This window comes from Mandrillus leucophaeus, unplaced genomic scaffold (genome assembly GCF_000951045.1).
Source record: "Mandrillus leucophaeus isolate KB7577 unplaced genomic scaffold, Mleu.le_1.0 Scaffold603, whole genome shotgun sequence".
Taxonomy (NCBI): Eukaryota; Metazoa; Chordata; class Mammalia; order Primates; family Cercopithecidae; genus Mandrillus; species Mandrillus leucophaeus.
The window spans coordinates 129,638-156,004 of NW_012106509.1; the positions used below are offsets into that span (position 1 = coordinate 129,638).

The window sequence follows — 26,367 nt, forward strand, 5'->3', positions numbered from 1 at the left end:
TTAGTCAAGTAAAGGAACTGCGGTTCGGATTCATTTATTCTAGAAATTACAGCAGGCATTGTTTTCTTGGGAGCATGTAGAATTACTAGGCTAAATTTAGCTTCCTTTTGGAAGAAAACAATCATAAATTCTAGAAGCAATATGATCACATGCTGTTTATAGGATTTTGTGTGGAGAGGAATGGTTTGATTATAATTTGGCTACAGTTAACCTATTGTTTTAGACAGACAAATGTTTAATGTAGGATCACTGGGAACTGAAAAACAGCAGGCTGAAAATGTATAAAATAAAACATAATCTTCAGAACTAAAGTCCTAGAACTACTTCTCAGGGAAAAACAACATATTGTTCATTACCAAGTCAAAAAGCTATTTAGTAAAAAGTACATTATTTTAACATTTCATTGTATGCATATAGACAGTATTTCTATGAGGAAACATGAATGGGCTTGTTATTCAGTTTTTAAAACTTAAGGTGCACAAGTTATGAACATTGTGAGTTCTCCTTATAATAATTACAGGCAAGGTAGTAGGTTGAAAAGGAGAGGCCTTAGAATGAGTATAAACTAAATAGGTATGACTTTTTAAAAATAGCATAATTCTGATAGTAGAGGGGGAGCCTCTAAAAAACATACTAGGCATTATGACTGTGCCAAAGACTAACCCTAGATCTACAAAAACCACATCAGAAATCGCTGAGCAGCTGGTATGTGCAGGGCTCTGTGCTTGCACTATGGGAAATGGGACATAGCCGCTGCCCTTCAGTGAAGCTGCAATGTGGCTGACTGATAACCCATATATGCTGATTATTGAGGCACTGTCCATGGCATTACAGTACCCTGTATAGCACAAACCAAAAGCTACAAGCATCAAGGGAAAAAAATCACAGCCTGTACTTAGGATTATTATGATCGTGAGAAACAGAGACAAATTCACTACATTGTGAGGTCCAGGAGAGCAAGGACAAAGTTTGTTTGGCTCATCACTGTATCCCAAGTACCTGGTACAGAGCCTGAGATACAGAAGGTGTTAAACGAATAGATACTGAATAGATGATGAATAAAAATTAAGCCACAAATTCGAAGTTACGTAACGGTTAAGGGTAGTAGACAAAATTTGCATCCAAAACTTCTTGACTCCAAATCAAAAATAATTTTACCCTACTAATAGTCTAAGAATTGGGGACTTTAAGAGGTGATCGATAATCATTAGGGAATTTTGAGCTAGAGAGTGATACAATGAAGGTTTTACTCTAGGAAGATTGATCTGGAGTCAGGGTGGCCTAGAACAGAAAGAACCTGGCAATGGAAAGACCAGTTGACGGCTATTTTTATATCCCACAATGAGATAACAGGGGCCAGAACAAATATGGTAGCCTCAAGGATAGAAGAAATGAATAAGGGACATGTTTGAGTAAGTAGGATTTGATACCCTAATGTATCAAACACAGTGCAAAACAGAAAGCAAAGACAAACAAAGATGATTAGCAGTTATCTTGGAAAAGCAGAACAAGTTAAAAAACTAGGATAGACTGCACTGGGAAGTTAGGCTGAATATATGGGAATGGTAGATTGGTTTTAACAACATTGAGTCGGATGTGCTGCTGGGAAATGAGTGCATGTTCTCCTATAAGGATGACTACTAGGTTTTACATTATTCACCAGGAAACAGGTGCCTGGAACAAGTGAAGAATGAAAACTCTGAGCAGACAGAGCATTAGTGCCAAAGAACAGAGGCGGAAATGAGAAGGATTCTGAGAAGCCTGCCTTGACTGGGAAAGCGGCATGATCAGTCTTGGATGAAACAATATCTGTCTTAAGTAAGACACATGAGTGTCAGGTATTTGCCACTGCTGCACTAGAAGGAATAACAATTTAGAACTTGATTGTCTGAGTAACAGAGGCTCCACTCGGACTAGAAATAAACTTTGCACATTATCTGCATAGAGGTGATGGTTAAAACCAAGAATGGGTCTGTTCATGAACAGACTAGATGAAAGAAGAGAAGGCAAATGACCTAAATCTTCGGGGATAGGCACAGTAGAGAAATCGGTGGAGGAGTCAAGGAAGGTTAAGGTCAGTGAGGCATCAACAGAGCAAATACTGCACTGTGTCACAAAAGCCAGGCGAGGGTCTCAAGAAGGAGGACGTTGGTCCACATGGAACCTCTTTGTTGATCTTCAAGGCAGTAGTTTCTATAGCAGTGTCAGATGTTAGACTGAGGGAATGGGTGACGAAGAAGTAGAATGTTTGTCAAAGGGAAGACAAACAGAAAGCAGTAACAGGGTGAAAAGGAGTTTATTCTTAAATCGTGGGAAAGACATATGATTATTGGCAGGACCCTCCCTTTCTTCTACCAACATTTATTGGATGTCTACAAAGGCATGATGCCTTTCCCTGGGAAGCTCAAGTCACTTGATGGAGGCAGTGGGTTAACGGTTATCAGAATGCAGAGGAAGGGAGACCAACTCCACTGGAAATGATGCTAGAACCGAGTCTCAAAGGAGGATAAAGAATGAAGAATCCTGGCTGGGCACAGTGGCTCATGCCTGTAATCCTAGCACTTTGGGAGGCTGAGATGGGCAGATCACTTGAGGTCAGGAGTTTGAACCCAGCCTGACCAACACGGTGAGACCCCATCTTTACTACAAAAAGATTAGCTGGGTGTGGTGATAGGTGCCTGTAATCCTAGCTACTTGGGAGGCTGAGGCAGGAGAATTGCTTGAACTCGGGAAGCGGAGATTGTAGTGAGCCAAGATCATGTCATTGGGGGTACAGGCTATGAAGGGATAAGCAGAGCTAGAGAACTGTAGTTGGACCAGAGGAAAAGATGAAGCCTCAGTAAGGCAAAGCCATGTAATAATAAAAATAACAAGAACATATACTGAGTGCTTACCATGTGCGAGGCATTCTGCTAAACCCTTTGATTTACTCTTCATCAACACCCTGTGAAGAAGGAAGTATTATTATCCTTCTCTTCTAGATAAGCAAACTTGCTAAAATCACACAGTGAGAGCCAGGCTTCAATTCCACGTCTGCCTAAAGAGAACCCATTCATGCTCTTAAGTGCTTCACTATACCGAAGCAGCTTCCCAAGCGAGGCGGGAGCATGCGCTAGAACAGAAGTCAGACAATCAGACCTCTGATTCCAGCCCTTTCCCTCTCTAGCTGTGTGACTCCAGGCAATCATCCACCTCTGAGTCCCAGGGTTGGATATTCTCACATGACCATTTTAAGGATCAAAAAGAGATCTCATCTCTGAAAGCACTTTGATCAATAAAGAGTACATATAAATGCTTGCTATTTTATCTGTAATTCTCATTGTTTTGCAATGTACTAGCAAATTTTTGGTGCTGGTAGAGGGAATAACAAGGAATAGAAGAAAAGGATTAGGGACAAATTGTTCTACTAGAGGGCAAATACAAACTGTAAACCAAACGGCAAATACGTATCTAAACCATCTAGAGCATAATGGGGAAAAAAATATTATGTGAAAAGTTAACTGCACTTATCAATATGGTATCAGTGTATCTAACAAAATTGAGCCTAATAAATAATTTATTGCTGTATTTTCTGTAGAAATGATGATGAAAGAAAGGAAACAAATGAATTATTATTGCCAAAAGGGAGAAAAGTATTATAACCAATTTGCATGTTAGTTGATGCCCATTAACGCAGTGTGAAGTGTGAATGTCGTTTTTTCTTCTAGGTTTTTTGAAGAAGGCTGCAAAATAATCTGTAATCCTAGCACTTTGGGAGGCACAGGTGGGCAGATCATGTGGTCAGAAGATCACGACCATCCTGGTCAATATGGTGAAACCCTGTCTCTACTAAAAGTACAAAAACTAACTGGGCATGGTGCGTGTGCCTGTAATCCCAGCTACTTGGGAGGCTGAGGCAGTCCAGGGAGTTTGAGGTTGCAGTGAGTTGAGATTGCGCCACTGCACTCCAGCCTGGTGACAGAGCAAGACTCCGTCAAAAAAAAAAAAAAAAAAAAAAGGGATATTGTATTAAATCACGTTTTTAAAATAAGATTCCTATCTTAAGGTTGGCACATAAGTCACACACTGTATTGTGGACAAGAATCCAAGAAAATGTACACATATAGAAATCGGCTTTGTGTTATTTCATTTGATGAGATGGAAAATCAGTGGGGAAGGAGAATATATTTTCTATTTAAAGAAAAACCATTGCAGAACACAGTTGGAGTTAGTACCTTAGTTTCCTACACTTTCTTTACATTATCTGTTACCATATGGTGATGCCATTTTTCAAGTGAATACATCAAAAAAAGGTTAACTTTTTTAATTAAAGAAAACAATGGGACTAGGGCCCATTGTCGACGATAGAAATTTTAATTACAATAGAAGTTTCTGTTCAAACCTCAGATAATGAGAAAATGTAATCACCGAAAATGCCCCATTTCCTTGATCATTCCCATTAATAAAGGCCCGTACCCATTAACAAAGGTGTATGTTGGTCAGATCAGATCTTTTCTGGGAAATGTTTTGTGTCCTTCCTAAGGAAAGGAGGGAGACCTTTTAGACGTATTTGGTGCTGAGCTGGGCACTAAGATGATAACTGCTAGTTAAATGAGTGACAGCTGAGAGGCCAAGTGCACAGGCACTAGGCCAGATTTTAGGGTTTGAATCCAATCACTGTCTATGTTACCTTAGGCAAATAGGTCTAAGCCTCTATTAAAATATGGGCAGGATTACAGCACCTACCTCACTTTTGAGACTTATTCTAAGGATTCAATGAGTTAATGCATGTAGAACACTGCACGGCACGTAGTAGGTCAATGCATGTTCTCTATTGTTTGTACACGGTCCCTAACAAACACTTACAAGCATCTAAGTGTCAGATACTGTACAGAATGCTGAAGATACACAAATAAAACACTTTTGAAATGTCAATGAGCTCTCAGGCCAGTAGTGGAGATAGACAGATTATAGTTTAAACTCAATGTGGAAATGTCTACAGAGGCCCTTAAAGGACAACTTAACCAGGACAGAAAGTCACGTGGGCTTACCAATCAATCAATCATAGTGCTTTCCTCATAATGCATTCACAATTCTGAGGTCAAACACTGGAGAGGACCTAGTTTTAGTTGTGGCAGTGCAGCTAATTATTTGTATGACCCAAGCAAGTTACCCAACTTATTTGAAAATTATAGTGCTGAACCAGCTGTGTGCTGGCTCACGACAGCCTACTATGTGCATCTCTTCCCAATTTGTGTTTCAGTGACTTCATCTTGGTAGCCTGAAATCAGCCATGGGGGGTATATTGACACCATAGAAAGTGGCAAACACTACAAATCAGGGCTTATTAAAGCCTGTAGGGGGATGGTTATTAAATATTTAATGGCATACTCCTGGGTGGAATTAAAGAACTTCAAAGTATTTTCCATTTCTAATAATTTTCAACTCTGAGATTATTCCCCTATGACTACATTTTACACCAATGCCATTGACTTGGCATATATTGCTTTCACTTCCTCATCTATATAACTTGTCAGATCTGGCTGTGTGAGCATTTTAATATTTATATTCGTAGTGAAATACTCCAGAAATACTTTCACTTTTCGTATATTTTTGCCCTGATACATTTATCCCCCCATGATGTGTCTGGATCAGGCTTTCAATACAGACTGTCTTTTCATTGTTTCTGTTATTTTTTCTTTCTGAAATAGTGCTAGCCATTTAACCAACTTTGAGTTCCTTGCTAAAAGGAACATGTAAAGATGATTCAAACGGACTGACTAATTCATTCTCTTAAAATGTGCACATATCAGGTGAAAGTGAATCATCTATAAAACATTTCTTTATTTCTTTTCAGATGAAAGTTAAGGTAATATCACTGGCAAAACATTTCCTGGCAGAGATCATCTCAATGGCACCTTGGCCACTAAACTGTTGATATTTAGGAGTACTTCCTTTAAAGAAGATGGCTCTGTTATTAACAGCTACAAATATCAGTTCAGCCTGCCTTTAAAACCAGCGACTTGATCTGTCCACCATCTGCCATCTACATTGGTCTTTTCATTTCCCAGAAATCTAGCAATACATTTAAATCTCTAAGTATTCATTGAGCAACTGTCAACACTATCACTGTCCTCATCATAAAAACATTGCAGAGCCTACAAAAATGTATAGTGTATTCAAACACTGATTGCTCAGGAAAAAACCAACAGAGGCAACAGAGTAACTTTTTTCTTGAGAGAGAGACTTTCTAAACCTTGACACAGGTAATTTTGCTTTCTTTAGGGATTAATTTTCTTAGCAGTCATAATTTATAACTATGCAGATAGCACCTTATAGTACACAGATATGGTCAGTTCCATCATCTCTTCTAATCATGATTATCTTATAAGGTAAGCATTATCCTGTGTTTCCAGATGACAAAACTAAGGTTCAAAGAAGAGAAAATATTAGCTGAAATCTAAACAAGCAATTCAGTTCTTCTGAGTGTACTTCTAATTGTTTTAAAATGTATGATGCTTATTTGAATTGTTTTAAATTATTTGCATTTCTTGGAAAAGATTTTTATTCCAAAGGCACAGTATTTTAATAAATACCTCTTTTCACCTTCCCAGAATCCACTGTCTCTTATACTGGCAACTCTTTTGAAAACTCTCCCTCTCCTATCTGCTGGGACTGTCAATCACATGGTCTATCTACATCTTTCAACACAGAATGAGTGTGCAAACTAGGCTGGCCTTTCAATGAACTCTATTCTCTTGACATGGAGCTTGGTCAGGGCTGAGTATGTGGCCAAAGCAAGGCCAAACAGACTCTCTTTGGGGATTTAATATGGATGCTGGGAGAGGGCCTCTTTCCTTCTGAGAGCATGAGCACTAAAGATGATTTTATCTTGGGATGTCTGATGCCCATCTTTGCCACTATGTGGAAAAAGCCAGCCTGAGCATGAAACTGACCCAAGAGGCCAGAGAGCCCAGACACGGAGGGAGGCAGGCTCCTGATGTGATTGTTTGAGCATCTATATCCAGCCATGTCTTAAACTAAGGGAAGCCAGTACAATTTCTTCTTTTCTAGGTTATTTCTTTTTTTTAAAATAAGTTTAGTAATGATTCTTTTTATTCCTTGCACCTGAAAAAGTCCTAAACTAACAATGTCCAGTAGAAAATACTACAAACTTGAGTTTAAACACAAAGTCAAGTGCATAAAACCAACTTTATGTAAAATATTCAAGTAATTGGGACTTGAATAATTATTTTAAATATTTCACTTTGCATTTGGGAACATATCTATTAGTTAAGATTTCTGAGGTGGTATACTAGTTTTTTCTTATTATATAATTCCAAAATCTTCTACAATATTTACATAAGATAATCTCAAAATGGAAATAATGAATCTAAGTAAAGAGTTAAGATACAGAAACTGGAAAATATTTTAACATTGCTTTTAAGTGCAAGAAAGGGATTTATGATGATGGAATATGGCTGAAGCCCCATATTAAGGAAATTACAGTCATAAAAACAGCCATGGCTAAATTTCCAGGAAGACTTGCCAGAGTGAAATCCTAAGGAAAAATCTTGACCCTGTCCACATTTATATTATGTTTATTAACTTTAAAAGTAGGCCTATTAAAATAAAGTTAAGATTCCAATAGAAGATTCCTGATGACATTTAAAATACTGTGTTTATAAACACTCACTGTTTATGAAGAATCATATTACATTGTATTATAAGATATTAATCAAGTATTTGGGAGCACCTAATGCATGCAATGTACCTGACTAGATACTAAGAGTTTCTTCCCTCAAAGAGTGTACAATCCGTGGATTTGAAGATAACAGGATAAACTCTGAAATCTAAGTTTGTAACCTAAATGGAAAAGTGGATAGATCTACTGGGCTGAAAGCAAATTTGTAAACATGCTTGACTGAATGTTTGATTCTTATGCCTAAAGACTTACAGTTAGTGTTACGATCATCAAAAGCGCTACATTGACTTTAAAAAGATAAAACAATAGGCTGTGTCAAAAAACCCTTCTGTGGTAGCCAGACACTACCTTGACAATGGTTTCTAACAGTGAATAGAAGGGACAGGAGGAATCTTCAGAATTTTTCAGCCCATTCAACTGCTGTTTGGCATAATCACATTTAAACACCCCAAAATATTCCGGAGACAAGGTGGAGTGTAGTGGAGAGAGTGTGGGCTTTACTGTCCGACAGACTTAAATGGGATGTGAATATGGCCTTTTTCGCTGACATGCCTTCTGATTTGAGTGTCAGTTTCTTACATTCAAAACATGGGGATAATCATATACATCTCATGGGTTGGCCATGAGAGTTGGAGATAAACTGTGAGAAACTGCATTCAGTTATGCAGCACACCCTAGCATTTAATAAATGTAGCTACTATGCTTATTATCCTAACTTGTGTTTCGGCCAGTTTCTGCCTGCCCTCAAAAAATGAGGAAGTTGGCACAGTCCCTTGGGTGAGACCACTCCAAATACCTGGTGACTGCTTCATCACTTTAGTCCTCTCATCCACAGTTTAAATAGTGTTATTTCTTCTTTTCCCACCCTTTAGCCATCTTGTGGTTTTCCTCTAACCTCGGTTCAAGTTCTTGAAGTCCTTCGAAAATTGCCCCCCAAGACAGAGGCCACAGTAACGGCCTCCCGTACTAAAGAAGTAAAAACAAATAGGAACCAGTATTTTAACTCTTTAAAAAGGAGTTAGCCCAGGCTGGGCATTGTGACTCACGCCTGCAATCCCAACACTTCTGGAGGCTGAGGCCGGACGATTGCTTGAGTTCAGGAGTTTGAGACCAGCCTGGGCAAACCCCAACTCTACAAAAAATTAAAAAAAATTAGCCAGGCATGGTGGCATGTGCCTATAGTCCCAGCTACTGCAGAGGCTGAGGTGGGAGGATCACTTGAGCCAAGGAGGTTGAGGCTGCAGTGAACCGTGATCACACCACTGTACTCCAGCCTGGATGACAGAGCCAGACTCTGCCTCAAAAAAAAAAAAAAATAAATAAAAAATAAAAAGAGTAAGCCCATATCCCAACTGAGATTTAGCAAGTAAAGATATAGGATGCTGAGTTAAATTTGAATTTCAGATAATTTGTTTAGTGTAAGTATGTCCCATAAATGTATTTTATATGACAATCCTAGTTGTCAGCAAATGGGGAAAAATAAGGGAACAATAATCTTTTTTACCCACAAAACTCAGATTAAAAAGATTTGGGCCAAACCTATTTATCTTTTGGGTTAGAATGTTTTTTAAGGTTTCTGTGGCATATATGTATTGCAAAACTGCATAGCATTTTTGGCTTTGCTTCTGTACAGCTAAAACATGCTTTAAAAGTTCCTGACAGGTGGTTTTAAGTGTCACATGAAGGTATAACTATGTGAAAGGGAGTAAAGAAACTTTTTTCCCCCTACAGTTGTTCTGTATGTGGCAGCCTGTCATTTACATGAAATTTCTGAAACAGAAAAGGTATTCCCAGGTTGATTTACATGCTTTATTTATAATAAATGAGCTTATTAAAAAATTCGAATACAGGTGGCTATAGGAGATAAACAAGTTAAGCTTCATACAGGAATGATTTGCATGTGTTATAATTAATGTTTCCAGGGGGTGCTCTAAACAGTTTCTTGGTTATTACACAAATGTTGTTTCTTTGACAGATAGTGCTTTTATTCAGATTCTTATCAGCTTTTGCATCCCCTCTTAGTCCTATAATCATTTAAAAAGTTGAAAATTGCTGCCTCTTAGCATAAGAAAAAGCCAATTGTAGGCCGGGCGCGGTGGCTCACGCCTGTAATCCCAGCACTTTGGGAGGCTGAGATGGGCGGATCACGAGGTCAGGAGATCGAGACCATCCTGGCTAACATCGTGAAACCCCGTCTCTACTAACAATACAAAAAAATAATTAGCGGACGTGGTGGCCGACGCCTGTAGTCCCAGCAACTCGGGAGGCTGAGCCAGGAGAACTGCGTGAACCCGGGAGGTGGAGCTTGCAGTGAGCTGAGATCCAGCCACTGCACTCCAGCCTGGACGAAAGAGCGAGACTCCGTCTCAAGGAAAAAAAAGAAAAAAAGAGAAAAAGCCAATTGTGCATTTTCTAGTTGTAACATATGATTGAGACCATTATCCAACTCTGATACGGCAAGAGTAAAGATAAAAAGAATAGAATGCCATTATATCCTCAAGATTATCCTTTATAAATTCATATTCTGTCAGCAAACATCTTTGTCCTTTTAAGAATGGTTGAAAGTACTCAACTTCTGGGAAAGAAGAATAAATGGACATTTGTTTTCACCATTGTGCATAATGTAAAAAATATTGTTCAGAAATTACGTTGAACTCTCAGAGCCCTGATTGACAGATGGGCTTTTGTCCCATTAATAAATTGTAGGTCAAACAAAAATGTTTCATTGCCCTTGAAAGTGTGAAGGTTGAACTTCCCCAATGTAAAGAAAGTGCTAAAATGCATGAAAACCTATACAAGTACGTTTTTTTTCATATTTTTCAGCCAAATGGATGGACATAATTTTGTGATTCAGACTGTGTAGCAGTGTTACCAATTTTTGTTCAATTAATCCAGGAACACTGAATAACATAAATCCACAAACCACATTTGAGAAACATCTTTCCAAGTCTATATACTAAAAAAAAAAATAAGCCAAGCAACCTTTGCCGGTTGCATTCAACTACAGGGTTTGGAAAGGATAAACCGACTGAACAGTCAGAATGTGAACCACTGAAGGGAGACAAGTTGGAGAGGAAGCCGGTACATTACTCACGAATGAATCAGACATTCCCTCCCTCCTTGTTTGAAAATGTCCTCCACATAAAGCATGGTACAATTCCAAACGAGGAACTGTGCTCAGGATTGAATTTATATGACTGATCAGTTTCCTTTGCTGTTATCGAAAGCAGATATCAAATGGCTGGGGAGGAATGCAGGTGGTGAGTGAACCCCATTCTTTTCATAGTGGCTGTCACATAAAGAAAGAAAAATCAGCACCCAGAGACAGAGAGACAAAGGGGAGAGGTGTGAGGGTGCCAAAGGCCAGGGCCCCTCTTGCCTGAAAACGTAGAGCCTTTGAATGAGGTGGGCGTTCCTTGTAATGCTATTTTTCTCTTAGGTCTGAAATTATTTTGCTTATTTTGCTCACACCTGAGAAATTTTTCTGGAAATCAATGTTTGCAAGTAGACTCTGACACTGGAATGAACTAAGGTCTCTTTTTCACGATCAAAATTGTCAGTATATGACCTTTTCTTATTTAGGCAAAGTAGACAAGAATTGTTAGAAATCATGAGAATACTGTGAATGTGAAGGAATAGCCAAACCTGGTCATATTTTGTACAGATGTGGATTCCTTGGGTGAACATAATGCAATTCTAACAGTGTTGGAAGAAGAATTAAAGCATATAAATAGCATTATGTTGAGGTCAATACGTCACCAGAAAATAAAGAACAAAACAAAACAGTTTACAAAAATCTTAAACACTTTTAAACGAATAGAGAATGCTGAGCAAATGGATTCTCGTAAAACTAGGATAGTACAGAAAAATAAGTACAGAATCCAATTTCTGAAACTCAGTAAACACTCTGGATCCTTGAAAAATCAATAAAGCAAAAGGTTAGGGCAACCTGAAAACAACTGTGCTTAGGATTGCATTTATGTAACTCATCAATTCAAGGAAAAGCAATTCAGGACAGGTTGTGTGTATATAGGCGGTATGTGTGTTTATGGGAGAGGAGAGAAACAGAAGAGAGAACAGAGGGCAAGAAATTAAAACAAATCACTTTTCCAACTATACAGGTGTTGCCCCTTGACTGGGAATCCCCACCTTCCACCCGCAACACTCCCAGGCTGTGTGTAAAGGTGTGAGCATGTCAGTGGAGCAGCACAGGGAAGAAGAGCTAACCACACAGACAGAAAGCGGGGCCAAGGAGTATTTCAGAGGGATACTACTTGAGCTGTGTCTTGCAGGATAAGTTGGAGCTGCTCAGGCGCAGCTGAGGTAGGGGACAGACAGTCTGGATGGAGTGGACTTGCACACAGGCACCTGGGGAGAAGGTGCAGGGTTGTCCAGGAAGTTGCAATTTGTATAGAGGCCAGGTGGGCCGGGTTGACAGTGGAGGAAGGTGTAAGGTTTGGCTGCGGCCACATTACAGAAAGTCTGATATGTTTTGTTGAAGAGTCTCCAGAGAATCCCGAAATCCATCTCTCCAATATCACTTTTGTCTATGCAACAGCTATTTAAGAGCAAATTTGACCAATATTTACTGGGGTCCTACTATGCGTCAGATGCTTGGGATACATCAGTAAACAAAACCCAAAACCCCTGCTATTGTGGAACTTACATTTTAGCTGGGGGCAGCAATTAATACCCATAACAAGTTGATGATGTAGTGTTTTAGAAGTTGATGTGTGTTACAGGGAAAACCAAAAAGTAAGGTTGGGGCATCAGAACTGCCTGGAGGAGAGGTACAGGGATAGCTTTGTAGTTTGGAAATTGGGAAGATGGCTTTTGTGGACCCAGCTGAGATGGGAAAAGAGATTTCTGGGCAGAGGCAAGAAGGAAGAACTAAGTGTGTCTGCTGTGTCTGAAGCACAGCGAGGGGGCTGGTAAGCCTAGACTTTGGTGACCGGGAGCTGAGATCTGAGAGGATGAAGAAGCAGAGCATTTAAGGCTGCGCAGGCCCCTGGGAGATTCAGGTTTTTATTGGAGTGAAATGGGGAGTCATTGCAGGGTGTTGAACAAGGAGGGGATTATGTTGGAATGTAATCACCTCGATCATGTGGGAGAGAAGACTGCTAGTGGCTAGGGGGCAGTTAAGGGCAACAGTGGAGTGGTGAGGCCAGCTGGGAGGCTCCTGTGGTGTTCCAGGAGGGGGACTTGGTGGCCTGGGCCAGGAAGGAAGGGGAGAGTGGGGAGATGTGGCCGAATTCCGGTTCTATTTTGAAGACAGAGCTAACTATTTTGTCACATGCCTCAGATCAAACTCCATCCAGATTTACTGATGGAGTCAGATCTGAGGCATGTGAGAAAAGGAGTCAAGAATATGCCAAGGATTTTGACTTTTTTAACAGAGAGAATGACTTTGCCAGTTAGCGACATGCAGACTCTGGTTGGTGAAGCATGTTTGTAGGATATGAGGAGACCAGGAATGTAGTTTTGCCCATGATGGAGGTTTTTTTATTTTTATTTTTTTGACATGGAGTCTCACTCTGTTGCCCAGGCTGGAGTGTAGTGATGCGGTTTTGGCTCACTGCAACCTCCGCCTCCCAAGTTCAAGCGATTCTCCTGCCTCAGCCTCTTGAGTAGCTGGGATTAGAGGCATGCATCACCACACCCGGCTAATTTTTGCATTTTTAGTAGAGACAGGGTTTCACCATGTTGGCCAGGCTGGTCTTGAACTCCTGACCTCAAGTGATCCACCCACCTCAGCCTCCCAAAGTGCTGAGATTACAAGCAAGAGCCACTGCGCCCAGCCTGACAGATATTTTTTAGGCATCTAAGTGGAGATGCCGGGCATGCAGTTGGATGTTTGAGTCCCGGGGTTAAGGAGAAAGGTCTGGGCTAGAGATTTAAATTAAGAAGTTGTCAGCATGTAGACGTTACGAAAAGCCATGAGAGTGGATGGGACCTCTGAAGAGAGGAGTGTAGAGAATGAAGAGAGGAGGACTGAGTGCTGGTGCCACCAAAGCTAATAGGCCAGAAGACAAAGACAGATGGGACAAGAGACCAAGAAGGAGCAGTTGGATATCCTTCTGGTACCTTCATCTACTCCCACAAAACCTGGTCTCCCTCTCTGTATCCTACCTCAGTGCTGAACATGTCCCATATTTCCAGGACATCACCCTTGATGCCCACATAGGAGTATTTTAAACATGTCCATCTCCTTATTGGTTTCCATGCCCATGGTCAGAGCAATGTCACTTCATACCTGGATTACTACAACAGCGTCCTCGCTGGTCTTCCCTCTCCGTTCTCAGCCTGATCATCTTCCCCCTAGCATACCAGAGATATCTTTCTAAACTGACAATTTGGCTATGTCACTTCTTTGCTGAAAAAAAGGTCAACCCCTTGACAGAGCTTACAAGCCACATATCATTTGTTTCTGCCCCACTCTCCAGTCTTGCCTCTTGCTATCACCCCATTAGAAATCTAGGCTCTGACCACTCTGCCCTCTTCAGTTCTTGAAGCAAGCCATGTGCTCAGCCACTCTGGGTTTCAGCACATGTGGATCCCTCTTTATGGATATTCTTGCCCTCAACTTCACACGGATAAGTTGTCGTCTCTCTTTAAGCCTCATCTTAGGGAACAGTTCTGGGAAGCCTTCTCTGATGCCTCTCTTACCCTCTAGTAAGGAATTAGGAACTCTCCCATGTGCTCGAACATCAAACCGATCTTCCCCTTATCTAGCCTTTATCATGCTATACGGTAACTTATTTATCTGTGTCTCCCATCAGAGCATAAGCTCCACTTTTAGCCCTTAGCATAGTGTCATTACATGGCACTTGGTAAGCATTAATTGAATGAATGGACAACAGAATCAATTAATATACGAAAGAATGTTCCTGAACAAAGTTCATGGAAACAAAGCGTTATGGAAAGAAAGGAAGGACTAGATTACACAGATACTAGAGTGACAAAAATTATGTGGGAATGATTCAATATGGATTTTGATTGTAGAGGAGACTGAAAAGCCAAGAATGGCTAAAAAATATGTCTCTCTGGGTATCATAAACCAAGGTAAGGAAAATAGGGAGAGGAGACTTTGAGGGTAAAGATAATTAGTTGAGTTAATAACCCTGAAGCTACACTGAGGCAGCTTCTGGTCATCTAAGTGGAGGAGTCTTTAAAGTAGCTGACAACATGAAAGTGGTGGTGTAGAGAAAAAAAGGAAGTGAGAGAGAGAGCAGTTTGTGAACCACTCGTTCATCGGTGTACTGGAAGTCACTGAGAGATCACTTGTGAATGTGTTCTGTAAGTAGAAAGGAGGAATTCAGACGGAGCCTTAAAGAAGACTAGAATCTAAACTTTATGTTCTAAAGGGTAAAAAGAAAAATTGTAGGCAAAGAAAATGTGGAGAGGTAAGCAAAAGGAGAACTTTCAAGAAGGGAGAAATAAAATGTATAGTGTCAAATTCTACAGAGGGGTCAAAAGGGATGAAAACCAGTGTCCATCAGATATGGCCATGAGGAGGGCACTGGCGATTAGAATGAGGACACTTTCTTGGGCGTGTGGAACAGACTGCTTGAGTTGAATGACTTAAGAATGAATGGGAATGAAGAAAGTAGAGAAACTGAGTTAGACATGTATTTTAAAGAATTATTTATTTAAAGGATAAAATGGAAACAGGAGTGACTACTTAAGGAAATTGTGTATTCAAGATCCTATCAGGATGCCTGACATGTGTGTTTTATTTCTTTCTAGAAGAATAAGTAAGTTGAGTAAGAGGTGAATGAAAAATAATGAAGCCATGGAATACTATGCAGACATAAAAAAGAATGAGATTCTGTCTTTTGCAGAAACATGGATGGAGCTGGAGGCTGTTATCCTTAGCAAACTAACAAAGGAACAGAAAACCAAACACTGCATGTTCTCACTTAAAAGTGGAAGCTAAATGATGAGAACCTATGAACACAAAGAAAGAAACGAGACATTGGGGTGTATTTGAGGGGGCAGAAGATGGAGAAGAGCAGAAAAGATAACTATTGGGTACTAGACTTAATACCTGGGTGACAAAATAAACCCTGTGACGTGAGTTTACCTATGGTACAAATCTTCACATGTACCACTGAGCCTAAAATAGAATTTTTTTAAAAAAGAAAAATGGTGAGGGAGATTTTAAAGATGGGAAGAGTTGTAAGGTGGGTAGGATACATGAAGGAGGTGCTCAAAGGTGTGGGGAAGAACAGGGTCAAGACTTAGGTAGAAAAGACTGTTTCATCCTTTGAGACAGAAAGAGGTAATAATGGATGACATGGAAACCACTTGGGCTTGTGTTTACTCTCTAAAATATAAGGAAAGATCTTATACTGAGAATAAGGGGAGCCCAAAAGATGCAAGAGCTTAAGAAATGGTGAGAGTTTGGAATCACTGCAGTGGGCATGGCGAAAAGTGGGACTGGAGACGTGCAAACAGACTTTCTGGTTAAGAGAAGCAGGTGCTATGAATTGGGCAAAATTGGAAAGAACAAAACAAGAGTGAAAGTTCACTCCAGGTCATCCCTTACCCTAATGCACAATGCCCATTCTCATTGAATGTCTACACTGTCAGTAGGCAGTCTTGGGCATTAAATGGTTACATAATTATGAACTCAGTGGTAAATTCCTTGTCATGTTTATATAATTCATCAGGTCTATGGGCCCTTATTAAGAGAAAATGCCATCATTTGATTATTTTTATTTCAAAACCAGTTTTATTGAATTCTGCAAGGAATTACTTCAGGGAAAAGAAAACACATTGAAACAGATACTTTCCTCTCTTTTCAATAAAGCCAACAGTCTAAAGATGTTAAAGAAATGAATCACATATAACGATCATCTAACTCTGAAAATTAAAACCCATTTAGGGATTATGAAGGAACCTTGATCCTGGATACCAATTTAAGTTATTTGTCTAATATCTTTAATAACATTTGGAAAGTAATTAATCAACTTATGACATAGATTCAAGGGCTGTCACCTTTCATTGTCATTAATGAAACTGGGATTTTATCTGCACTTTTCTGGTGATTTAAAGAACAATTTTTTTTTGGTAAGCTCTTTGAAGACCAAAAGAATGTTTAAAATCACTGGGCCTTGACGTACAGATTTCAATGAACAATAATCCAAGTATGTGTTAGTGAGACTGAAATAAAATTTAGAAATATCTTAATTTTGACAAGACAGAAAGGGAATTTTTGAAAAGTCCAAAATGCATATTCATTTCTGTTAGGAGGAAGCTTTTTTTTTTTTTTGTCGACAATCTCTGCTTTTGTTACTTCTTTACATAATTCAATAGAACTTAAAATATCATACTATTTGATGCTCATTAAAAACAACAACAGCTAAGGTAATATTTTGAGCCCAAAGGTTCGCCTAGGTCCTAAGTAATCATATTGGTTTGCTGTCTTTGTATTAACCAGAGAGTTGTGAGACCACAGGCTCACTTCGGAGAGTGTAGCCATTGGCTGGAGCCAAATGGATTCTGTCTGAAGAATGACAGTGGCTCACCTAAGACCCTCAGAGGAGCAAAAAGACAGGCAGTGAAGGCAGGCCTTGATAGAAGCTTTCCTCGAATCTTTATATCACTGTCTGAATTCATGTTTAGAATAGAAAAATACAATTTCTACGTCCATGCTAGTATGAACTTTATATAGCCAAGGACCAAAGAAATGGTCTCAAGGCAATATCCTCAAGGAAAGCTAATATATATCCCCAGAGACAATATCCCAGTGGAAAAGGATTACAAATACAGGTTTGAGGGCCATAACTTTTGGTCCCAACAGGAATTTATAGATTATAATGAGCTGATATGCTAGAACATTTCAGTCATGAAAATGGTGTAAAACCTTTATAAATTTGCCTGAGTTTTCTTTTCATATTTTGATTTCCTCAGAGAAAATGGAATTTCATTTAGAGTTCCTGGGAGTAGATAACAGAGTGCTTAGCACATGCCTCTGACACTCAGAATAAAAGCTTTTTCTACTTCTGTGACATATCCCTGCTATTCTTCCTGGTAACTGAGGGGAGGACAGACTAAGAGGCCCAATTTAGGACTGAGTAGATGATAGTCTATCTTTCCCCAGACTCAAATCACGTGTAACACAAGTTGGCAGAAATTTAGACTTTGCTTACCCTGGGCCCTACCATTTTCCCTTGAGCTTTACTGTATTCCACACCCTCCCTCCCTCACTTTTTCTCAGACAGGGTCTCTCTTTGTCACCCAGACTGGAGTGCAGTGGTATGATCTCAGCTCACTGCAGCCTTGGCCTTCCGGGCTCAGGTAATCCTCCTATCTCAGCCTTCTGAGTAGCTGGGACTACAAGTGTGCACCACCATGTCTAGCTAATTTTTGTATTTTTTTAAGAGGGGGGTTTTGCTATGTTGCCCAGGCTGGTCTCAAACTCCTGAGCTCAAGCAAACCACCCACCTTGGACTCCTAAAGTGCTGGGATTACAAGCGTGAGCCACTGTGCCTGGCCTATTCCCCATTATGACCTGCCCCTTTGCTACTTAGAATTCAGGCAGCCTGATTCTTAATGGTACACTCTCTTTATGACTTACGGTACACTCAAGCCCATGACCCTTCAACATATCCTGCCCACCTTTCCCCTTCCTTTGCCTCATTGATCCAATATCCCACCTAAACCTCCAGCCCTTCTCCTTATTATCTATTTTCTATATATGGCATAAGAATTGTCGCAAAAAATCTTTCTTAAATTGAACTACATTTTCCCAGCTGTTCAAATACTCAGGTAGTCATTCATTTTTCAAGTTGTGAGACCTTTACATTGGAATTTTAAAAGTCATATAAATATGAATGTGTACAAAAACACTGATATATGATTTATTACTGATGGTTTGGTTTCACCAATGAAATAAAAATTAGGCATGTCTAAACAAAGCTGTATAAATAAGTCACTGCTGATACAGTGCTATCTACAATTACATGTCAAAACAAGCTGTAATGATGATGTATTTAGTAAATCTTCAGGTTAACCTAAGAGAATCTCTATTTTAAGACCATATTAACACAGTTTTCCTTTTACCCCCCTGCCCCCTCAAGATATAAGAAATTACCAATTCCATCACCCTAAATATGATACTAAAACAACATGCTTTTCATCAGGAAAGGTTTTCTGAGGATAAAATGTGATGAGTCATTAGAAACTCACTATATGGTATCAAGAAAGATCTCAATGCCTATGTTTTAGCATGATAGTTTATTTCTTTATGAGAGAAGGAGCTGCTGTCTCCAAAGCAGCCATTCTTTAATCATGTCATTTGAAATACACTTAAAGCTATGTCGAATTCATATAGGAAGTCTAGTTACCAGAAAATACACATTCACAAACAGGAAATCTAACTACAGCAAGAAGGTGTTTTCCCCCCACACAATAGAGTTCAAAGATGTGTCATCCATGTAATTTGGAGCAATACCCAACACCACTCTTACGGCTGAGTATTCCTCTCTCCCTTCTCCTATATTATGACAACTTGTGATTATAGCATTATGCTTTCTAAGCCTGTTTGGACTTGCTGCTCTTGCTTATACGTACAAGGGACCTGCCCTTTTTCTGTGAATAGCTTTCAATCAGTAAGCATGTCAAGGTGGGAGGAAGGATGATAGGAATAGTAAAAGGGGAAAAATCAATTTTTCCAGAAAGCATATGGCAACAACTGAATATTTAATCAAATTAGTCTAGAAATTCCTTCCTATTTTCAGCACTCTGTTCAAGGCAGTTGCTTCATGGTGCAAAATGAATTTCAATAAATGTCATATATTTAGTAAGACGGCTTATTTTAAAAATTTGTCGAACGAGGTCACTGACTCAGAATAGATCTCATTCCAAGGTATGACAGATGGATATCAATATTGAATAGAAGAACTGACATTAGCTAGAAGTTTCTGGGCAGAAGAAAGAGTCATTCATTTAGCTCTCTACAAAATATTTACTGATTACCTACTATGTGCCAGAATAAAATGATAAGTATTTGGGCTGTGTATTTGTATTATAAAACAGAGAGAAAATGCGTCAAAATAATTTCCTTGGGGTTAGTAAGGATTACAACTGAATATCACTGGTAAACAAGGACTTTAAAAAGTACTTACAATTTTCACATTGCATGATTCAAACATCCATACTGTCATGGTTGCAGGATTTTAGACCTAATCAGTTTTTGAGGATGCTGTTTACTGACGCTTAGCAAAAACCAACTTCCTATTTTTTTCTGGAACAAAAAGCCCTTACACAATTTTAAAGATTTCTTGGACATCAAAGAGCTTAGAGGGACATACAGTTTGTGAGTAATGATTTAAGATCTAGTGAATCAAAAACACAAGGATTAAATTTCCCTTAAAAGATCCCTAGTTTTAAAATTTAATAGCTAAAATGCTCATCTAAACACACTCTGGTCCCAAGCAAAGCCAAAACTTATTTTTAAAGCTAGGTTGAATTGTCTTATGGAACTAAAACTTGGCTGGGTTTTCCTTTCCCACATGAGTAGGCCTCAAAGGAGGCAACCTATCTCTAATAAATTTACCACTTCTCTTTTCCTCTAACTTACAAAGACTATACTATTTCAAAGGTCTCAGCTTTGAATGCCTTTCTTTACATTTTTAATAAAATATTAAAAATTAGAAATATTCCACAGTCTTATCAAACAGTTATTCCCCCAAGTCATTCTTTTTTTAAAAAACATACAATTTCCAATTGGACCTGAGAGTCTAGGTGCTGCCTCAGAATTCCAACTATCAGGGAGTAGGAGACCATTTCAAAACAGGAACAGGTCACTGATCTTAATATGTGCACTGTATGTGCACTGTTTCATGATATATTATTATATTTGCATTTAAAATAGTAGGAAGAAATACAGTACATAATCTTCCTTTCTAACACAGTGGCCTTCTGGAGGGCTGCTAGCTTCGGCATTTCACTGAGATTTTAGGATTAAAGGAAATAAGTCAGCGCACAACCTGTGAGTTTTTATTCCTTTGGAAAAATAGATTTTAACACTGATCTGATTGCTTTTAAAGGGCACTGGAAACCAGCAGGGCAGTACATGTTTTGAGTTTCAATGGTAGGTTAATAACAACGGGTGAAGTTCAGTCATTTCCAGAGACAGAGAGAGAGAGAGAGAGAGAGAGAGAGAGAGAGAATATTCCAAAAGGTGGAGTTTATCCTGAATCAGAGAACTTGGAAATGAAATTGATGCATAAAGCCATGATGGATTCAGGTTTCAGAAAATGACTACTTCAGTTTAAGAATGACACAACTAGATTACCCTTTAGTTTAGAAACGTACATAGTTTGATGTAAAGTATGTGGGCTGATGAGTTTAGAAAAATAACTACGTGCCAATAGGAACTGACATAAAATATTGGTTTTAAAAAATTTGCTTAGTTAATTTTCCAGAAAATTGCAGTTAATTTTCTGAGAATTTTAGAAAATAAAATATTTTGTAGAAGCAGTCCTGGGGCTCTTGGGCCACGCATGCTGCTGCAATTGGGACCATCAGGAACCCAATCTGGCTTGCAGACTTTCTGCCACTGTAAGCTGTAGGGTGTTTTAAAGACACTGAGTCAACATTTTAACATTGGGAGAGTCCTAGCTTCTCTTGAAAATTTGAAAGATACCACCACATGGGCCCAGGCCACACACTGAGCCTCACAGCAGCTCTCATCACGCCCAGCTGTGACTGCCCCTATGCTTTTCCTAAGCAGTTTGTCAATCCCTAGTGAAACAGTTAGTTTTCCTCATTTAAATTACCTGTTTACAAATCTTGATACAGATATAAATAGGGGAATAAGGGAAAAGGAAGAAAAGAGGAAGAAAATCCAATGCAGTGACTTAATACTGGAAAGGAAAAGGAAGGAGAGTGAAGGGGAAAGAAAGAAGTGCATAGCAGACAGAAGCTGCACACCATCAGCAACTGCCTCTTGCTGTCTTTACATTTACACTGTGGAAGGGATCAGCGAAAAAAAAGCCACGGGTATCGCTCTCAACAAATCCCACTGCGCCAGGCTCACAGTGTGGAAAATAAGAAGGAAAGTTGTCCGAATGGAGCAATATCTCTGATAGAGGATGGAGTATGGGATGAGATCAGGTGAGTGCCAAAAAAAAATAATAATAACAAAAAAAAATCTGGATCTTCTTCCATGTCACATAAACCAAGAGATGGGGGCCACTCCTGTATCTTCATCTTTAACATGGTAGCTAATGAGGGCAGGCACTGTCCAGGTATTTCCCTACAAAAACAGGGGCACTGTTCAGGTATCTCCCTCCAAAACCAGGGACTCTATGGACAGTTGTGCAAGCTGTGAACTGCACAATTTCAGCAAAAACAAGATGAGAATAGCACTCCTGAGAAGCGCTCCTGATATGCGCCTGGCTCACTTCCTCATCTCCTTCAGGCTCTAGCCCAAAGCCCACCTTTGAAGACAAGCCTTCCCTGACCTCACTACTGATTTTTTTCAATCACCATCCCACTCCCTCTTATCCTTGACAGTCCCTATTCTCTTTTCCATTTTATTATGCTTGAAGCTATTGTCATCACCTGACATACAACACATTTTAGTTATGTATTTCTTTGTTTGCCAACTCAATAGAACAGAGTGTCATGAGGTTAGAGATTTTGGTCTGTTTTATACTCTGTGGAAATGCCAGATTTTAGAACTATGCCTGGTAGGTTGTCAAAAAATTATCCTGAATGAATGACTAAATTTTCATTCACATTCTTGGAGTACAAGAACCTCGCTTCCACGATAACTTGTGATTCTCTAAACACGTTTCATAATTGCTATCCTTCATTATATTAGGAGATATACATTTTCAGATTCTATTGCCCATTATATAATTGCCTATGGGCCCTATAGCTACATAATTTATTACAGAAAGTAAAATCAATGGGAGTAACCTACATAAACATACTTGCACACATTTATGCAATCACAGAGAGAAATATGTGTACCTGGGTATGTGATTACAAAGTAAACTGTTTTTCATTTCACTGTTCTCACACCTCCTGCTACAAATGCCACACGTGATTTTTTCTCTCAATTAAGTTTTACAGCTTATAAAAGCACTTTCTTCATTTTGTCCCATGAAAAGCAAAGCAGTCAGATTTTACTGGATGTTTTTATTGAAACAAATCCCAAGGGGAATATACTAAACTGTTTAACACAGCTGAAAAGATATCTGAGAATGGGCTTTCTGATAGAAGGATAGATTACCAAATTATTCACGGCTCTTAATCTGATAACAGGAGCAGAATGCCCCACACATATGAATGAAACCTTTTCTTGGTATGTCTCACTACAAACAAAAAAAGAAAAGAAAAGAAAAAAAAAAAAACTGGAGAAGGAACTGGAGAAAAGAGAAAAGAAAAAAGAACTGGAGAAAGAGAAGGTGATAAAAACTCCAGGGACTAGATATGTTATATTCATCATTTATCACTACCTTAAGCATCCCTAATTATACCTCCGTGGAAAATGTTTCCAATAGTTGATGGCTGGGGAGAAGTGGTACGATGCTATTGAAATAGCATGGAGTAGTCTCAAGTTCAGTTTCCTTGTCTATAACCTGAGAATGTTAAGATATTATCAGACTTGCCTATCTTGTAAGGTTGTTTTAGTATCAGAAAGATGATGTATGCAGAAGCAGCCTGAAAATCTTAAGGTTTTCAAGTTCCAATCTTTGATGTTTTAAAAAAAATTCTATTATTTCATAGCAAATAGGATGATTTCAAAAGTGTTTCTCGTGTGATGTCCTCTTAATAATTATGAATTTGGGTTCATTTTATATGTGATGTTTGTCTGTATATCTAGATTGTAAACTTCTCAAGGGCAGATTCCATTTTTTTCTTTTAAAGAAAATGCCGTAGTACCTAGCACATATGATACTCAACCTATAGGTCCTAGCTATTTTTGTTCGGGCAAATGTGGATCTGGCAGCAGCTCAGTGTCAGTTGAGAACACATCATCAAAGTGATTCTGAACTAACATTAGTCAGTGTATCTATCATCTATTACTGAGAAGTGACTATTTATTTTGCACTGAGCAAAACCCATGAAGAAACTCTGCCCTGAGGGCTTGGTGTCAAAAATACTAGTTTCAGCATATACCAGCCAGGAAAAGAAGGCTCACTTCCTGACACTTGAGTTTCTATATACATTTTCTCCCCTTAAGAGGGCACAATGAGGAAATTGAGTATCCCATGAATAAACACAGCAGAACAAGGAAATCTTAGGGATTTAGACCATGGAAAAGAAAGCGTAGATGGCTCTGGTGAGAATCACTAAGCCTAATGCCTAAAGAAGAAACCAGCAAACTGGGCTGGAGAAATGGGGGCACAGAAGGCCTTGAAAGCAGCTCTGACCAAACCAAAGGAAAGGGTTGAGTAGGAAGAGGACAGAGAAATGGGAGGTAATCCGAATGTGTGAGGAACTGGGCTCACCATGGGGGTGTCATCACGTCCTTGGTGCAGCCACTTGGAGAAAATGAGCCAGTTAGAGGATGTTAGCCCCTCTGAGTTATTCACCTTGTTTTGAGATGACCACATTTGAGAAAAAGTGTATTTGAGACTATTATGTAGTTCTGCAGAAGGATAATTAGACTAATGCTATTTCAAACGCTATTTTCACAACAGCTAAGGAAATTGAGTTTTGAAATGTATTTCTTAGTTTAGCTTTCATTAAGACAAAATTTTTTTAAAGACTTCAAGATTAATGCAAGGCATATACTTACATAGTCTTAAAAGGAATTTATAAAATATGGGTATTTCTCCTGCTTAGCAAAGGGTCATTTTTCTCTATTATAGGTTTAAAAGTAGTGAAAATATTAGTTATGAGCTTTCATATTGACTGGCTGTGATTAATCTGCTACATTTTTATCATGAAGATAAACTCCATCCACTAATTTTGAAAGCATGTAGTATACATCTGATGTAAACCCCTATTGCCATGTATCAAGAACAAAGCAATTTTGAAAAAGGAGTAGTCGGTAGACCATCCTCTATATGCCACAAATTCCATCATGTTAAAAGCAAAACGTATTTAAGTTAATAACTATAGCTTATGCACCATTAAGTTTGAAAACTGAATAGAATTTTTAAAACACCAGCACATTTTATAGGCTATCAGACACATTTTTCGTACTACAAAAATTTCTTATGAATGATGTAAATTTTCCCTCTGTTATTCAGCAGTTTAAAAAGAATGAACATTGAATACACCACAGACTTGCAAATGATAGGAACCAAAGTACCTCACTTATGTTCCATTATGGAAGTTTACATGTTCAAAACAAAGCTCAATTAGCTTAAAACAAGCAAGGAAAGCTATGTACCTGTAAATAATCCAAGCACCACTTACACTATTTACATAAAAATGCAATTTATGTCCTTGTAGCACATAGAAACACGATGTACATCATTTTCAGATCATCTTCATGCAGAAAAAATTCATTAGTCAGCTATAATAGTTTAGCTGTAAGGGGATATAATGTTTTTCTGAATCCATTTGCATGGCAATGTGCATGTGTCTGGCTGATGGAAGCGACAGAATAAACCTCCACCCAAAGCTACAGAATGTGAACAGTCTTCTTAAAATTCAAGAGAGGGTCCAGATAGTCTATATTGCCTCCAACGTCAGTTTTTACAATCCTCTCACATCCATGGACCATCTTAACACAGCAATTAAAGTATCTTGATTATTTTGCCTAAGAGAGTTGACAATATTTCATTCTGCCCGAGGGCTCCTTTGAACATAAAACTGTGATAAGGTAAAATACACTGGGCAACTATTCATGCGTGAGCCACTGGAGCCCTCTCCAACTGCCAAATTAGCAAATGGCTCTTTTAAAACATGAAAGATATGAATGGGAAACCGTACTTGGGAGTAAATTCTGCATTGACAATAGTCAGGGAAAGTACTTTCACTGGTGCTTTAATTATCGGGTCAGCACTACGACTGGCCACATTGCCCAGCCTCTGGTTATAATCTATTTCACCTAATAAGATAGATGTCCTCCACAAGCCCCAGAAAGAGATAAGGTACGATGGAAAATTGATGGATCACAAGCCCCGCGTGATTGCCAGAAATGAATTCAGACTTTCACAGAAACACCTACCCCTTGGAAGGACCCCAACATAACACAGATAAAGCAAGGCTGGGAACAAGGAAACAGCTAGGCTCAAACCTTGCGGGCTGCATCACGGTGGGACGAGGATGACCGGATCCTTTTTGTAAGGGCTGAGTCAGATCCCAGCTTTAAAACTTGCTGGGCCATAACAGTCATACATTACCCACTGTCCCAGTGCCCCTCTCCCTCCTAAGTCATACAGGTGGCCATCAGAGGCAACACCCTAGAACGACAAGCCCCATTCTAGTTTCGTCCTCCCCTGGCCACGTCTCTTCAGTTTCCGAAGCCCGTAAACTCTAGCCCACCTCCGTGGTTTTGCCCCCTGGAACAGCAGTCAGGTCTCTTAGGGGAACAAAGAAAGCAGAACCGCTGGGGCGAGGGCTGGGGTGCGGGATTTGAAAGGGGCTGCAGTTTTACCTTGCGGTGCCCAGGAACCAGTGGAGAAGTCAGCGGCGCAAGGACCACCCGCGCGCTCCGCGCCTCCCCGCCTCCTCGCAGCAAGTCAGCTGTCGCCCCGCATCTGGCT

At 39.4% G+C, this 26,367-nt stretch overlaps 1 protein-coding gene across 1 annotated transcript in view; it reads right to left on the reverse strand.

Annotated features, from left to right (window-relative positions):
• MET (MET proto-oncogene, receptor tyrosine kinase) overlaps nt 1–26,367 on the reverse strand; it is a 118,653-nt gene extending 92,286 nt beyond the window's left edge. Inside the window, exons 1-2 of the mRNA XM_011999831.1 lie at nt 26,259–26,367; nt 2,895–2,944 (exon numbers count right to left, since the gene is read on the reverse strand). Of these exons, the coding sequence (XP_011855221.1) occupies nt 2,895–2,937 (43 nt within the window). The 5' untranslated portion in view covers nt 2,938–2,944; nt 26,259–26,367. The remainder of the gene's footprint in view (nt 1–2,894; nt 2,945–26,258) is intronic.